The sequence below is a fragment of the Lepidochelys kempii genome, chromosome 1 (assembly GCF_965140265.1).
Source record: "Lepidochelys kempii isolate rLepKem1 chromosome 1, rLepKem1.hap2, whole genome shotgun sequence".
Lineage (NCBI taxonomy): Eukaryota > Metazoa > Chordata > Testudines > Cheloniidae > Lepidochelys > Lepidochelys kempii.
Genome location: NC_133256.1, coordinates 131,543,781 through 131,558,359, shown reverse-complemented (window position 1 = coordinate 131,558,359; position 14,579 = coordinate 131,543,781). Strand labels below are relative to the sequence as shown.

The 14,579-nt window shown below is 42.9% G+C and overlaps 1 protein-coding gene across 9 annotated transcripts in view; it reads right to left on the bottom strand.

Annotated features, from left to right (window-relative positions):
• Positions 1-14,579, bottom strand: part of SHROOM2 (shroom family member 2) — a 185,462-nt gene that overhangs the window by 85,674 nt on the left and 85,209 nt on the right. Inside the window, exon 1 of one of the 9 annotated variants that reach the window (XM_073354618.1) lies at positions 13,736-13,753. The exons of the other annotated variants lie outside the window; for them this stretch is intronic. Within the exon in view, the coding sequence (XP_073210719.1) occupies positions 13,736-13,743 (8 nt within the window). The 5' untranslated portion in view covers positions 13,744-13,753. Of the gene's footprint in view, positions 1-13,735; positions 13,754-14,579 lie in introns of those variants that run through there. 9 annotated transcript variants of the gene reach the window in all.

The window sequence follows — 14,579 nt, the reverse complement described above, 5'->3', positions numbered from 1 at the left end:
TATGTGTTAGATTATGATTTCTTTAAATGGCTGAGAAAAGAATTGTGCTGAATAGAATAACTATTTCTGTCTGTGTATCTTTTTTGTAACTTAAGGTTTTGCCTAGAGGGGTTCTCTATGTTTTTGAATCTAATTACCCTGTAAGATATCTACCATCCTGATTTTACAGGGGGGATTTCTTTATTTCTATTTACTTCTATTTTTTATTAAAAGTTTTCTTGTAAAAAACTGAATGCTTTTTCATTGTTCTCAGATCCAAGGGTTTGGGTCTGTGGTCACCTATGCAAATTGGTGAGGCTTTTTATCCAACATTTCCCAGGAAAAGGGGGGTGCAAGTGTTGGGAGGATTGTTCATTGTTCTTAAGATCCAAGGGTCTGGGTCTGTAGTCACCTAGGCAAATTGGTGAGGCTTTTTACCAAACCTTGTCCAGCAAGTGGGGTGCAAGGTTTTGGGAAGTATTTTGGGGGGAAGGACGCGTCCAAACAGCTCTTCCCCAGTTACCAGTATTAGTTTGGTGGTGGTAGCGGCCAGTCCAAGGACAACGGGTGGAATATTTTGTACCTTGGGGAAGTTTTGACCTAAGCTGGTAAAGATAAGCTTAGGAGGTTTTTCATGCAGGTCCCCACATCTGTACCCTAGAGTTCAGGGTGGGGGAGGAACCTTGACATGGTGGCATAGTGGTGGGATTAACCTGAAATCATTTTGAGATCCAGTTGAGATTTTTTGAACTAGAAATACAGATTTTAAAAAGGAATTTTTTTTTCCTGTGGAAAGGAAGTCCAGAAAGCAGTTGAAACTGAAAGCAGATTGTTTTTTCTCTGCTTGTGGCCAAGCAGAGACAAAAGGGGATTATCTTGTGAATTGCAGGTTTTCTTTGCCTGGAGGCAGGGTACTTAACTCCTGCAGGGAAATTCACAGTCTTCCAACCCAGAGGTTTTTTTTTCTTTTCTTCCTAAAAGTAAATAGGGGGTGTGTGTTCTACCCATTTGCTTTTTCTTTGGGCTGGGTAAGCAGGTTTCCAAGTAGTTGGAGGTTTTTTGCTTTAATTTGGGCCCAGAGCAGAGACAAGGGAATTGTCTTTTTCTGTAGGCTGACAGTCACTATCAGAGAATAGGTATTCTATTCCAGCACAGCAAAATTTTACAGCCACGTTTTGTTTGTTTATTTCTAAACCTCGGGTGTAAAGTTAGTTAAAAACAGAGAGGTTAGAATGACCAAATCCTCAGCTCGACTACAGCTGGAATTAGCCAAATTTCAGGCTGAGGAAAAACAAAGGGAACATGAAAGACAGATAGAACTCATGCGGCTGGAGAAGGAGGTACAGGAGGCTGCCCACAGGAGGGAAATGGAGGCAAGGAAGCATGTGGAGGAGGAGAAGGAAAAAGAGAGGAAGCATGTGGAGGAGGTGGAGAGGATAAAGGCCCGGCAGAATATACCAACAAACCCTAGCAATCCTTCTCCAGGTACCACTTCCCATCCCAGAAAGTTCCCCACCTACAAGGCAGGTGATGATACTGAGGCCTTCTTAGAAAACTTCGAAAGGGCCTGCCTTGGGTACAACATCTCTACTGACCAATACATGGTAGAGCTGAGGCCGCAGCTCAGTGGACCCTTAGCTGAGGTGGCAGCTGAAATGCCTAAAGAACACATGAACAAGTATGAACTGTTTAAATCCAAGGCGAGAGTCAGAATGGGGATAACACCCGAGCAGTCTCGTCGGAGGTTCAGAGCCCTAAGGTGGAAACCAGACATGTCATTTACCCGACATGCCTACCACATTGTGAAACATTGGGATGCCTGGATATCAGGAGCAAGTGTTGAATCTCCAGTAAATTTGCCCTTCCTAATGCAAATGGAACAATTCTTAGAGGGTGTTCCTGAGGAAATAGAAAGATACATCCTAGATGGGAAACCCAAAACTGTAATCGAGGCAGGAGAGATTGGAGCCAGATGGGTGGAGGTGGCAGAGAAGAAGAAAACTGGTCGCAGTTGGAGCGGAGACCAGAAGGGACCACCCCAGACCACACCCTATTACCGGGGGCCGCCCAAAGCCCCACCTACCTCCCAAAGAACCCTCCAGACCCCTTATCGTCCCACCACCCCGTTCTCCAGCAACCCTCCTCGCCCCGGTGACCCGTCAGCTGGACAATGTTTTAAATGTAACGAGCTGGGGCATGTAAAGGCCAACTGCCCCAAGAACCCCAACAGATTACAGTTCATTGCACCGGAATCACACCAGAGGTCCACAGGCCCAGATACCTCCCAGATACCCTTGGAGCGGAGGGAAACTGTGAGTGTGGGCGGGAAGAAGGTCACCGCGTGGAGGGACACCGGAGCACAAGTGTCAGCTATCCATGCTTCCTTAGTGGACCCCAATTTAATCAACCCAGAGATCCAAGTGACGATTCAACCCTTCAAGTCCAACTCTTTCAATTTGCCTACAGCCAAGTTGCCTGTCCAGTATAAGGGCTGGTCAGGAATGTGGACTTTTGCAGTCTATGATGATTATCCCATCCCCATGCTGTTGGGGGAAGACTTGGCCAATCATGTGAAGCAGGCCAAGAGGGTGGGAACGGTCACCCGCAGCCAGGCTAAACAAGCCGTGAGGCCTAGCTCTGTTCCGGAAACTTCTATCAGGACCTGGTCAGAGGTGATGGACCCAGACCCCAGGCCAATGTCTGCAACAGCAGTAGTGGATCCAGTCCCAGAGACCCAGACGGAACCAGTCCCAGAACCGGAACCAGCCGAACAACCAACACCAGACCCCGTGTCAGCACTGAATCCAGTACTTGCAACCTCAACACCAGAGGGCCCCACCGAACCTGAACTGGCAACAGCCGATAACTCTACACAAGAGGCTCAGCCGGAGCCTGAATCCCAACATAGTGCACCAGCGAAGAGCGGTTCACAGTCAACAGAAACAGCTCCATCCCTTATATCGCTTCCAGAGGGACCAAGCCTAGGTCCCCAATCCAATGTGGGACTGATGTCTCCAGCATCAAGGGAACAGTTCCAGACTGAACAGGAAGCAGATGAAAGCCTCCACAGAGCTTGGACGGCGGCATGGAGCAACCCACCGCCTCTCAGCTCTTCTAATCGATCCAGGTTTGTTGTAGAAAGAGGACTTTTATACAAGGAAACTCTTTCTGGTGGACACCAGGAAGACTGGCATCCTCAGAGACAGTTGGTAGTTCCAACTAAATACCGGGCCAAAAATATCAGTTTTTCATGCAGGTCCCCACATCTGTACCCTAGAGTTCAGAGTGGGGGAGGAACCTTGACAGGGGGGTCTAGAAACAGAAGGTGCTACTTACTGTGCCCTCAAAGACTAGCCTTGTGCTGGTTCAGTGTCATGGTTTTTAGGGAGCACATGAGGAGTTTCAGTATCCACTCCCTCTGTGCCCAGCCAGCACTGCTGACAGAGGTGGAGGAAGGCTTTTGGGCCATGGCCTTGCCCCCCTTTGGAGAGGCCTGCAGTGGCAGCAGCGCTAGCCTCACCTTAGTTCCAATAGTTCTTGCATTCCTCTGAACACAGTATGGCACATGGCCTTTTAACTGACAGCAAAAGCAGGAGGAGGCCTGGAAGCAGGGCTGTCGTTACCCATACACAAAGCACGCAGCTGCGTAGGGCACCAGGAAATTTGGGGCACCACATTTTCTGGTGCCCTGGCGCAGCTGCATGCTGCTCCAACCCCTGCTCCGCCCCAGCCCCGCCCCCACTCCCCTGAAGATTGCAGCCAGGCCCGACCCTGCACTCATGGCGTGGCAAGTGGAGCGACCCGGCCCCAGCCTGCTCTGCTCCCCTGGCTCCCAGTCACGCTGCTGGGGGGCGGTTCCTCCCTGCCCCCAAGCCTGGGAGCCAGAGGAGCAGAGCAGCCTGGGGCCCCACGCCTCCGCGTGGGGAAGTTTTGGGGCCTGGCCCCAGGCCTCCATGGGGGATGGGGGCTGGCCCCTTCCTGTGGGAAGTGGAGTGACCCGGCCCTAGCCTGCTCTGCTCCCTGGCTCCCAGGTTTGGGGGGGAAAGGGGAATCGCCCCCCAGCACTCGCCGGCGGTGCAGCTGGGAGCCAGCTTCTCCCGTGGATGCCTGGGGGGCTGCGTAGGGCACCAAAATAGCTAGGGACAGCCCTGCCTGGAAGAATTTTGCATTAAGTTTCCAGTCCCTCGGCCCACGCCACTTCCAGCAGCTCCCATTGGCCTGGAGCAGCGAACCGCGGCCACTGGGAACTGTGATCAGCCGAACCTGCAGACGCGGCAGGTAAACAAACCGGTGCAGTCTGCCAGGGGTTTTCCCTGCACAAGCGGCGGAACCAGTTTGGGAACCGCTGCAGTCGGACCTTAATTTTATGAACATGAGTCTTATGAACAGCCAGTTATACATGAACCATTTTTCCTACGGTGGTGGAAAAACTGTATAATGAAAGTGATGTTGATGAAGAACAAGCCGACATCCTTTCACATTTCGATTCCTTCAATGCACTGGAAATAGTTTTGCAGTGGTTTGAAGAACTAGAAGAATATGATGCAGGGCACCATACTGCAACTTTTGCACTGTATCTACTGTAATTTTGAGATGTTCAATTTTACAAACTCCTCCTCAATCCCCAATTAGCTCACAAAACAGTTGATCTACTGTACTTAGTTTATTTTTTGGCAATATTATAAGACAGAAGCCGGCACTGTAAGTGCAATTTCTGATAAAAAGGGAGGGGGACAGAGGGGTGGAGGAGTTATTGTGCTCCTCATTTGTGCAACTGCTGTCCTGTAGTCGTTTCACAGGCAAAGCCCAATGCACGTCAGTGGGAGTTACACGTGCATAAGGAGGAAAGGATCAGTGTCAATAATACAACTAAAATATGTTCATATTTTTCAGCAATATTCTAAATAAAAACCTACATTTTTACATGATCACGTTTACATTTTCCATGTTTACATTTTCTTAATTGCTAGTCCAGATATAAAATTAATATGTAAAATGTGTATCTATATATTTATTAAATAAAGAAGCTGGATCAGTTATGAGGGAGAAAAATGTTACTGGAAGGTCAGCTGTATGAAGGACATGCACTGCTATAAGGCAGAATTCCAAGTGTGTGTTTGCTGTAAACATAAAGTATTAGTTACTGGAGAAGGTGTGGACTCCAGAATGTTCTTTGGATTTTTCTATGCAATGTACATTTATTATATTTTACAAGGTTCTAGCATTGTACTTTTTAAAACTGGTCAAACATACATTATGTAATAAACAGAATACTATGCAAACAAAGTGCGTGTAAAGCTGTATCCTTGGTGACAAACATTTTTTAGACAGAGTGGGATGACATTCTAAAGCCTAGTGTTGAACCTTGCCCCCTTCAGACAGGGCCACGGAGATTACTATTTCCATCTTAGATGCTGACAAGGCTCCTAGCAGTATGTTATCCAAGAAGAGAATAAAGAATGGCAATCCAGGGTTGCACTGGATTCTGGTAATTTCAGGACAAAGTAAGTATACGTGCTACAACGCTTGCGTAATAGAAACAACTTGGCACCAGTAGTGAGGGCAGGGTTTAAGCTTAATGTAGACAATATGTGACTTTAAATCAAAAGATTAAAAAACATTAAAATAACCCCAAATATACCTGGAAATAGTTATAATCTTACTCTTTTAAATGAATGACACAATTAACCAAAAGTGATTTATAATTCATGATTCACCTGAACGCAAGTAATCAATAACACAACCGGGCACATATTCATCACCCATTTTGAGTATGCTAAGGCACACATTTGCTAATTAATAAACTCTTTATTGTGTTATTGTGTGGTTAACTGAAAAAGCAAACAATTTACAAGCACTAGGTATTCTAAATATTACTTCACCAAAGAAAATACTTCTAATGTGATGTGCTTATTTGACACAATTACAGATTTTATAGTTATAGTTCCTCGAGCTAACGACTAAATGTTTTTCCATTGGAAAATGCTGATTCATCAAAACCAAACACTTTGTGGGAAAGCGTTGCTTTTGATTAATCTCTGAATTCAAACCATTTTCGGAAAAAAATTTCAAAACATCCCATTTAGACATTTTCAAAAACGTTTTGTTTTTCTATTGCATCAGCTTTTAGTTTCAAAAGTTTAGTTAATCTATACTAAAAATAGGTTTTTTTTAAATGTAGGTTGAAATTGAAATGAAATATTTCTCTTCTGATGTGAAATTTTTTTATTGTTTGTAAGAAATTTCAAGATTTTAATTTTTTGTCCCAATCTGGGAGATGAAAAACTTTTTTGAAATCTCAAATTTTTGCAGGATGTGAAAACCGTTACCTGATCTAATAGTTGCAACGCTCTGAGTCATCCAGAGATTTTCAACTGGAATTACACAGTCTGTAACAGTATCAAGTGCAACACACTGCAATGAGTTTCCCTTTAGAGCACCTGATCCTTTCTTCCTTCTCCTTTTTTCATGCACATCTGTGGATGTTTGATACACAAATCTCTTTCTGTCTGTAAGTAGAAATATATTATGCTTCCACTTTTAAAAGACATCTTCACTTGGTCAATGAAAATAATGTCCACCAGAGAGCGCTAGCAGCAAAGGACTACTAGTATCATGCAGAAAATAGGACTTGCAGTCTTTCTGAATAAAATGCACCTACTATTATCAAGCTCCTTTGTTTACTTAAAAGAAGCTCTCAGACATTTAGTTAGACCAAAATTTTCAAAAGTGACTAGTGACTGAGTGCCCCAATTTTTGAGCACCCAACTTGAGACCCCTGAAAAGGTCTTCAATTTTTATAGCATGAATGCTCAGCACTTTTTGACTCTCAGGGCCCTTTAAGAGATTTCAAAAACTGAGGCATCTAAAAAAAAAATCACACTGTCATTTCTGGAAATCTTGGCCCAATGACCTTATACCAAAATTTCTAGCATGCTCCACTAAATGCCAATGCTACACACAATTGCTCCAACTCTTCATAAAGACGGTTGTGGGTGTTTTTGTTTTTGTCTCAGCTCCCAGGGGACTGAATACCCAGCCACCTTCCCATCTAATTAATTATTCAAATAAAAGTGTTGCTAGTTTCTTAGAATAAGCCAGTTAAAGAAGTTACTGTGTATCTTTCCAGAAGCAGCAAATGCAATAGCAAGTATTTTCCAAGCAGCCTAGTCTAAGAGTTCCTGTTTTTCTGTATTCCAGCTTCAAATGTCTTATCAAAAAGGAAGTGACATCTGAAAAGTTTTCTAAAAAAAGAACCAACTTGCTATTTGAAAAGGAAAAAATAAAATCCTGGCCATGTGTTTCATTCTCCCCCTCGTCCCCCCCCCCCCCAACGTCCCTAAATGGAAAGGAGGGGAAAAAAGAAAAGGGGGAAAAAAACCTAAAATATTTTTCTACATACCCGTTACTACTGTAACTGAAAAAGCCAATCACAACATATTGATACTTGTAGCAAGACAGAGGTCTTAAAACAGCTACACTGAAACAGTGACTTGGTCCTTAATAAGCTGCTGATAGAATTTTAGTTATTAGATATGTGCACAGAACCTCAAAATTCTGGTAGAGGAGAAGACAGCAAACACACACACACACACACACACAGAGTATCTATTATTGTGGACAGTGCAGTTGTAGCTGTATTGTCCCCAGGATATTAATTCTTAATTAATTAATTTAGGATAGCTAAAAATTGTTTGGGTGCCTTCCATTTTGTGATCAATACTGTATAGACAAAGCATTATCCAGCAACTAAAGGTGAAATCCTAACCCCATCCAAGTCAATGCAAGTTTTGCCATTGACTTCAGTGAGGCAGGATTTCACCCTAAATGTTTTCTTATAAGGGAAGCAAAGATTCACTTTTCCCTACATCTCAGCCCAGCTGGGCAGGCTAGAAGGGGGGAAAAAAGTAACTTAATTTGTAAAGAGATTATCTATTTTATGCAAGGAGGCATTCAGCCATCAATCCTCCCGTCTGCAAACTCACAATCTATGATAAAACTTTCATATTCCATCCGAGATCTGTCTCAGTGAGACAGATGGATACATCTGAATGACTCACATTGATTCTGGAATCTGCACATTTTTTTAAAAACAAAATATATAAATACATTTTCTCCATTTTTGAGTAACTATAAGTGACATTAAATAGTAATGTGATGGGATACACCAGGCCCTTCGTGGCCCCCTACTGAAGGCCTCATGGTCTTACCACACCCCACCCCAGGAAGGAGCTGTGAAAGTGGGTCATCCAGGCCTGCCTACAGAAGCCTTGTGGTAGCAGGCAATCAGAGCCCAGCAGGCTCAGACAGAAGGAGCTGCAAGGCCTCCACAGGTGAGTTCCTGGCTGTGACCAGAGGGGCGAAGAAGGAGACTCCTCACTGGCCATAGATCGACTGGCTTCATTTACTGGACCTGGGAGAGAGAGGATCTGAGAACTCTAACTCTAATGGAATGAGACCAAGTGGGAAGTGGCCCACAGAACGAAATAGCAGCAATCAATCAAAGGAAGTCGTACATGGTTGCTGTTTATAGGGTCCCTGGGTTGAAACCTGGAGTAGTGGGTGGGCCTGGGTTCCCCCACTGAGAAGAGGACAAGGCTCCTTTAGAAGCCCAAGGAAAGGGCTGAATTTAACAGGCCCAGAAACAGGGCTGAAGACTTTGGAGAGGGTAGACAATTTTGTTGGACTTTTTTGCTACCCTGGAAGGGGTAGATATTGACTTGGCAAGAGGGTTGAGCCCGTAGATCTGCCTAGCAAGGTTGTAAGCTACAGAGGGCACCAGGAGTGGGGAAAAGTGCAGTACCTCACCCATATGCTGGGAGGCATTCAGGAGGTGAGTGCCCCCATTCACAAGCTCTATAGCATAAGATGCTGCATGCCATTCTTTTCGCACAGTGAAAAAAGCATGAGCATCACATTATGTATTTAAGGATAACTACTACTTGTTTGTTTACAGTGCTTTTCCTCCTGAGGTATCCCAAGAGAAAACCAAGTAATCCTTTCTTACACAACCATTCCCTGAAAAGGTACTGGGAGCATTCACATGAGTAAGGTGCGGTACAATCTAGCCCTTAATAATAGATACTAAAACTGCTTCACTCAGCACTAAAATGCATCTCTGCCTGGGGTGGAACATGGCATCTGTTTAATAGCACACACCTCACCACTGTACACTAGCAGGAAGTGCAACACATCCAGCTGAAACGTCAGGTTCGATTCAGCACCAGCACAGAAGGTGTTACCCAGGTGTAAAGTGGGCAAAGCTGGCCTCAACACACCCTTTGCCTTCTGGATTCTGGGTTCTATAAGGGCCAAAATGGCACCCAGCATAGCTCAGCATCCCTGAAATATGCTGAGTTACAGAAGCCTCCCCAATGCTACCTTTGGCTTACATCGCAAGCTAGAATGGCCACAGTGGCTCATGTTATGGGCCCAAAACCGCTTGTCCGCATCTCCACTCCTGGCCTGCCGCCTACAACAGGCTTCCAGGAGAGCCTATGCCTTTCCAGCCCAGTGCCTTCAGCAAGGGGAATACTTGCCTGGTTCCTTGCACCATACAGGGGAGCAGAATGCCTCCTTTCATGTGGATTTTAGGTAAGCAGAATGCAATATCTAAACTGGAACTTAACCAGGACATCAGGATAAATACTTCCCTTACAAAATGGGTTACAGGATCTTTAATGACAGGGTCTCTGTTTTACAGCTTATATGAAAGATCAAAGCTCCAGTTAAATGATCATGTAAATCACAGTGTTTTTTATGCAATGGTAAGTCAGTGCAAATTGGGCAGGGGTATCTTGAAGCCTCCTGGCGGTTGTTTATTTATTTATTTATTTAGTCATGATACATGCCAAGCAAGCAGGAGGGCAGGGTTGTAAAATTGTACTTGCTCGCATGCTCAGGATTTGTATACATTACAAAAATCAGTAGAGGTTAAGCTGAGGTTAGTTAACACATATCCATGCAGGCTTTGTTGTGTTTAACATAACATTAGTTAAAACATATTGGTTAATACATTTTCTGACACGATGTATTTTTCCAGAGTAGATAAGTCCTCATTGACATGGGTAAACTAAGAAGTGACAATGTCATAATAACAATAGTATTCTGACCTCAGAGAAGAGTCCCCACCAACTGAATTAGGAGCACCATTTCCAGCAATACCCTGGATCAGAGTCAAGAATCAGAGGGGTAGCCGTGTCAGTTTGTATCCACAAAACAATGAGGAGTCTGGTGGCACCTTAAAGAGGAACAGATTTATTTGGGCATAAGCTTTTCGTGGGTATGCATCTGAAGAAGTGGGTTTTTCTCGATTGGAGTGTGACATCTAAGGAGTAACCTGGCCTCGCCCTGAATAGTTTAAGAGATCACTGCCAGAGACGATATGGCTGCAACATTTATGGACCTTGTGAAAACAAGGATCCCAAACATTCCCCAGATAATGGGAAACACAAAGGTTTTATCTTCAAAACAAGGAGTTCAGTAATGCAAATTTAAACAAATACTCTTGAGACAACATCATCAGCGAGTACTATTTTAAAATAGTATTGTAAATGAATAGCTGCTGTGTTTTGTTTTGTTCCCCTCCGCCAAACTCACAATGCTACTCTCTTCTGGAGTCAACAATGACTTTTCATATTAGGTAGAAAATATTGGTGGGATTAAAATAACCTCCATTTGCAACAGCATAGCATGCGGGGGACTGGAATTATTTCCCAATCATCTATTAGAAAGGAATAGTTTCATTTTTCTATGCTGTGAAAGTATTACTTTTAACTGAGTGTTTAGAAACTGTCATTGTATATAAATGTAATATTTATTTTTAATCTCAGTGCAGATAAACTGGCTCTGATGTTTTGTAAGATTTCAGCACTCATCTACAGTGGAAAATTGTCCCAACTCCAGCAACAAAGATGGCTAGCCACTCACATAGCTGTATTAGTAAAAACAACAAGGGTGAGCAAGGAAAGTTTTGAACTGTGCTAGCATACAACAGTGCAAAGCTCTGCTTGCTGTACAGATATATCTTTACATAAACTGCTACAGTATTTCTGGGAGTCACAATATAAGTTGCAAATAAAAGTTACAGTTACCTAGTTTGGGATGATTTTAGGAGGTCACACAAAATTTGTGTTTTATTTGTTTTAACTTCACTATTAGAGCTAGTCAAAAAAATTGGTTTGAGATTTTTAAAAAAATTCAGGGTCTATTTCAAAAATGAACATATGGGGGGGGGTTGAAAGTTTCCAATTTTTTTTCCAAAAGTGAAAAAATTGTTTTTCATGTTTTGGTTTTCCTGCCTCTTTTCCTTTTTCCCTCCCTCTTCAGTGGCTAAATGAATAAAGGAAAAAGGAGGGGGGGCAGAAGAGGGAGCAGCAAAGCCCTCAAAATTTGCACTTTCCATTTCTTCTCCATGTCTCTCAAAACCTATTTACCACTTTTCCTCCAGCTCTACTCACAACTAATTTTGCTTGTATCGAAAACAAAGGTTGCAAATGTTGCATTACAAGTCCAAAGAAGGTAGTGACACAGTATAATGAGGAAAGAGAGAAAAAAAGGGTATGTCTACATGGCAAAGAAAAACCCGCGGCATCACGTCCCACAGCCCTGGTCAACTGACCTGGGCTTGTGGTGCTTGGGCTGCAGAACTAAAAACAGCAAGTACAGATGTTCCTGCTTGGGTTGGCGCCTGGGCTCTGAGACCCTCACCCCTCGCCATGTTTCAGAGCCCTGGTTCCAGCCCGAGCAGGAACATCTACACTCCCCAATTGAGCTGGGCTCCAAATTTTGGCACCAGGGGATTTTCTGGGCAGTGTAGATCTACTCAGACTTCACTAACCTTTTGGGGGGAAATAAAGAACAAATATTCTCTTTTTATTATTTTTGTGTGTGTCAAAATAGAGTTAGACAAAATAAGAGAACGTATGTGAACCGTCATTGTATTAGTACAAACTCTGCTGTGGTGCAGCATTCTTAGAAAACTAAATATTAACCCTAAAATACTGAGGCATGTAACAAGACAAAAAAAGTAAAACACATAATTGCATCTGGTATTTCAAAGTATTGCTATTTATTTTCTGTATTAGGGTAGTGCCCAGAGGTCCCAACAAGGATCAGGACTTTGCTGTACTAGGCACAGGACAGACACATACCCTGTTGTAAAGAGTTTCCACTCTAAATAGACAAAGGATGGGAAAGAAAACAGGCAGAGAGATGAAGTGACTTCCCCAAAGACACACAGCAGGTCTGTGTCTTAGTGACTGAGCCAGGAACAGAATTCAGGCCTCTCAAATCCCAGTATTCTGCCTCTGACAGCAATCAATATCAAACATTGCAGAGGAAGGGCACAAGAAACCATGATGTGGGCCGTTACACAATAATTTGCCTTGCGTGAAAATTTCTTCCTAACCGCTGTGTCTAAAGATTATACCCTGAAACATCCAGTCTGAAAACAACCAAAGTAAAATGGTGGTTATTCTAACATTTTTCCTGAGTTTTTTTTTAAGATTATAATCTTTAAAAAATGGGGGAGGGGGGAGAGAATTTGTCAAACAATTGAAAATCAATACATTAAAAATATATATATGAAGTGACTAGATTTTTAAGATGTCTGCAAAAAAAGATTCCTTTCATTAGTTGAAAAAGCCAGCATGGAAGCATTTAATTGATACAGTTCTGACATTGTTTTTAGGCCTTTACCAAAAGCTATGTATCTAGCCACTTAGACAGCTCTCCTGATCAAAATATTAGAGAACCTCCCAAGTATTTCAAAACAAAATCTCCCTCGCTTTCGTCCCTCCCAGCCTGTCAGACAAATAACTTGATTCGTTTGTCTGCTTGTTTATAATTGCACGAGAGAGACAGTGGGTGTATTGGGTGTCTGGAGTGGCTGGCACAATGGGTTTGTTGGTTTATAGCTGCCCCAAATGAACTGTATTTCATTATCAACTGCATTCCAAATTCTGGCTGTCTCCATGCAGATGTAAAGCATTTCCAAACCAGCTTGAGCAATGGCCTACCGACAGCACTACACAGGTGAGCTAGTGAAGGAAGAAGAAAAGGACTACTTGTGGCACCTTAGAGACTAACCAATTTATCTGAGCAAAAGCTTTCGTGAGCTACAGCTCACTTCATCGGATGCATTCAGTGAAGGAAGAGTGCTTCAGTTCCAGTATTCAGGTATTTGCCATTTAGGAGCTAACTGAGGTGTAATGTATCTGTAGGGAACCAGAACTACAGGGTACTTATCGCAACTCTGTCACTGAGTCATTCTTTAGCTTTCTGTGCCTAAGTTCACCCACCTTGAAAATGGATATGGAATTTGTGTAGCTCAGAGGGTGTTGAAAAGCTCAATAGTTGCAAAGCACTTCAAATTAGAACTGCAATACCTAAGCTCCAAATTGTTACTATTAATATCACCTCCCTTATTATGAAGTTTCTGTCATCCACATGGCAGTCTGCTCTCCAGGGAAATATTTGAAAGATTCATGTTTCAGCATACGCTGTCATTTAATCTTCAGAATAACACCTCACATAAATTGTCATTCACTATAATGTGTTTTTAAGATGAAAGAAATGTATTGGTTCATGCCTGAATGCATGTACACATGCCAACAAGTTCCAGATTAGTGTATATAGTGAACATACAAGTGCATGGAAGCTACTCCAGTCAATTAACAGTGGAAAACAGAACATGCCCAAAAGCATTCACTCCAGATGTACAGAAAATCTTACACCTGAAAAGAAAGCTACTTACTCTATCATTAATGGATACGTTTTTCCAGTTCCATCAAGTCCGGTATGTCACTTCCTCCAGTTTTATGAAGAAATGTTTTACATAAAGGTTTCAAAATCAGTGCTTTTACTTGAGAAAAATAAGGAAAGAGGCATATTTACAATAGGAATACAATAAATTTGTTAGCTTCAAAATGGCTTGAAATTTCACAAAATCTAACTGAAGTTCTCAAAAATGGAGGTCCCAAACTTAGGCTCCTAGATCCATCTTTAGGCAACAAAATAAGTGGCCTGAGGAAAGAAACTGAACATCTGAAGTCCGTGGGAGGTTTTAGGACTCAAAATCTTTGAAAAATCAAGTCAATGTATTTCATTGCTATACATGAACTAGAGCTAGTCAAAAAAAAAAATTTTTCATTTAAAACATGGCCTTTAAGAAAATGGAAAACTTTCAAGAAAAAATTTTCAGCCAAAGCTGTTCCAAAAAAATGTTGGGGAGTTGTTTTTTCATTTCCTCCCTGTGCACACACTTAATGGAAAAAATAAAAGAGGGCTGATGGGAGGAAAAAGGAAGGCAGGGAAACAGAAAAAAATACCACCCAACATTTTATATAAAACTTGAATTAATTAAAAAATTGTTCCTCTCCCCACAGATTCAATATTAAAAAGTTACCATATTTTGACCAGTCTTAATATGGACCTTAGAGCAGTGGTTCTCAAAGCCGGTCCGCTGCTTGTTCAGGGAAAGCCCCTGGCACGCCGGACCAGTGTGTTTACCTGCTGCGTCCGCAGGTTGGGCCGATCGCAGCTCCCACTGGCCGCGGTTTGCCGATCCAGGCCAATGGGGGCTGTGGGAAGTGGCGCAG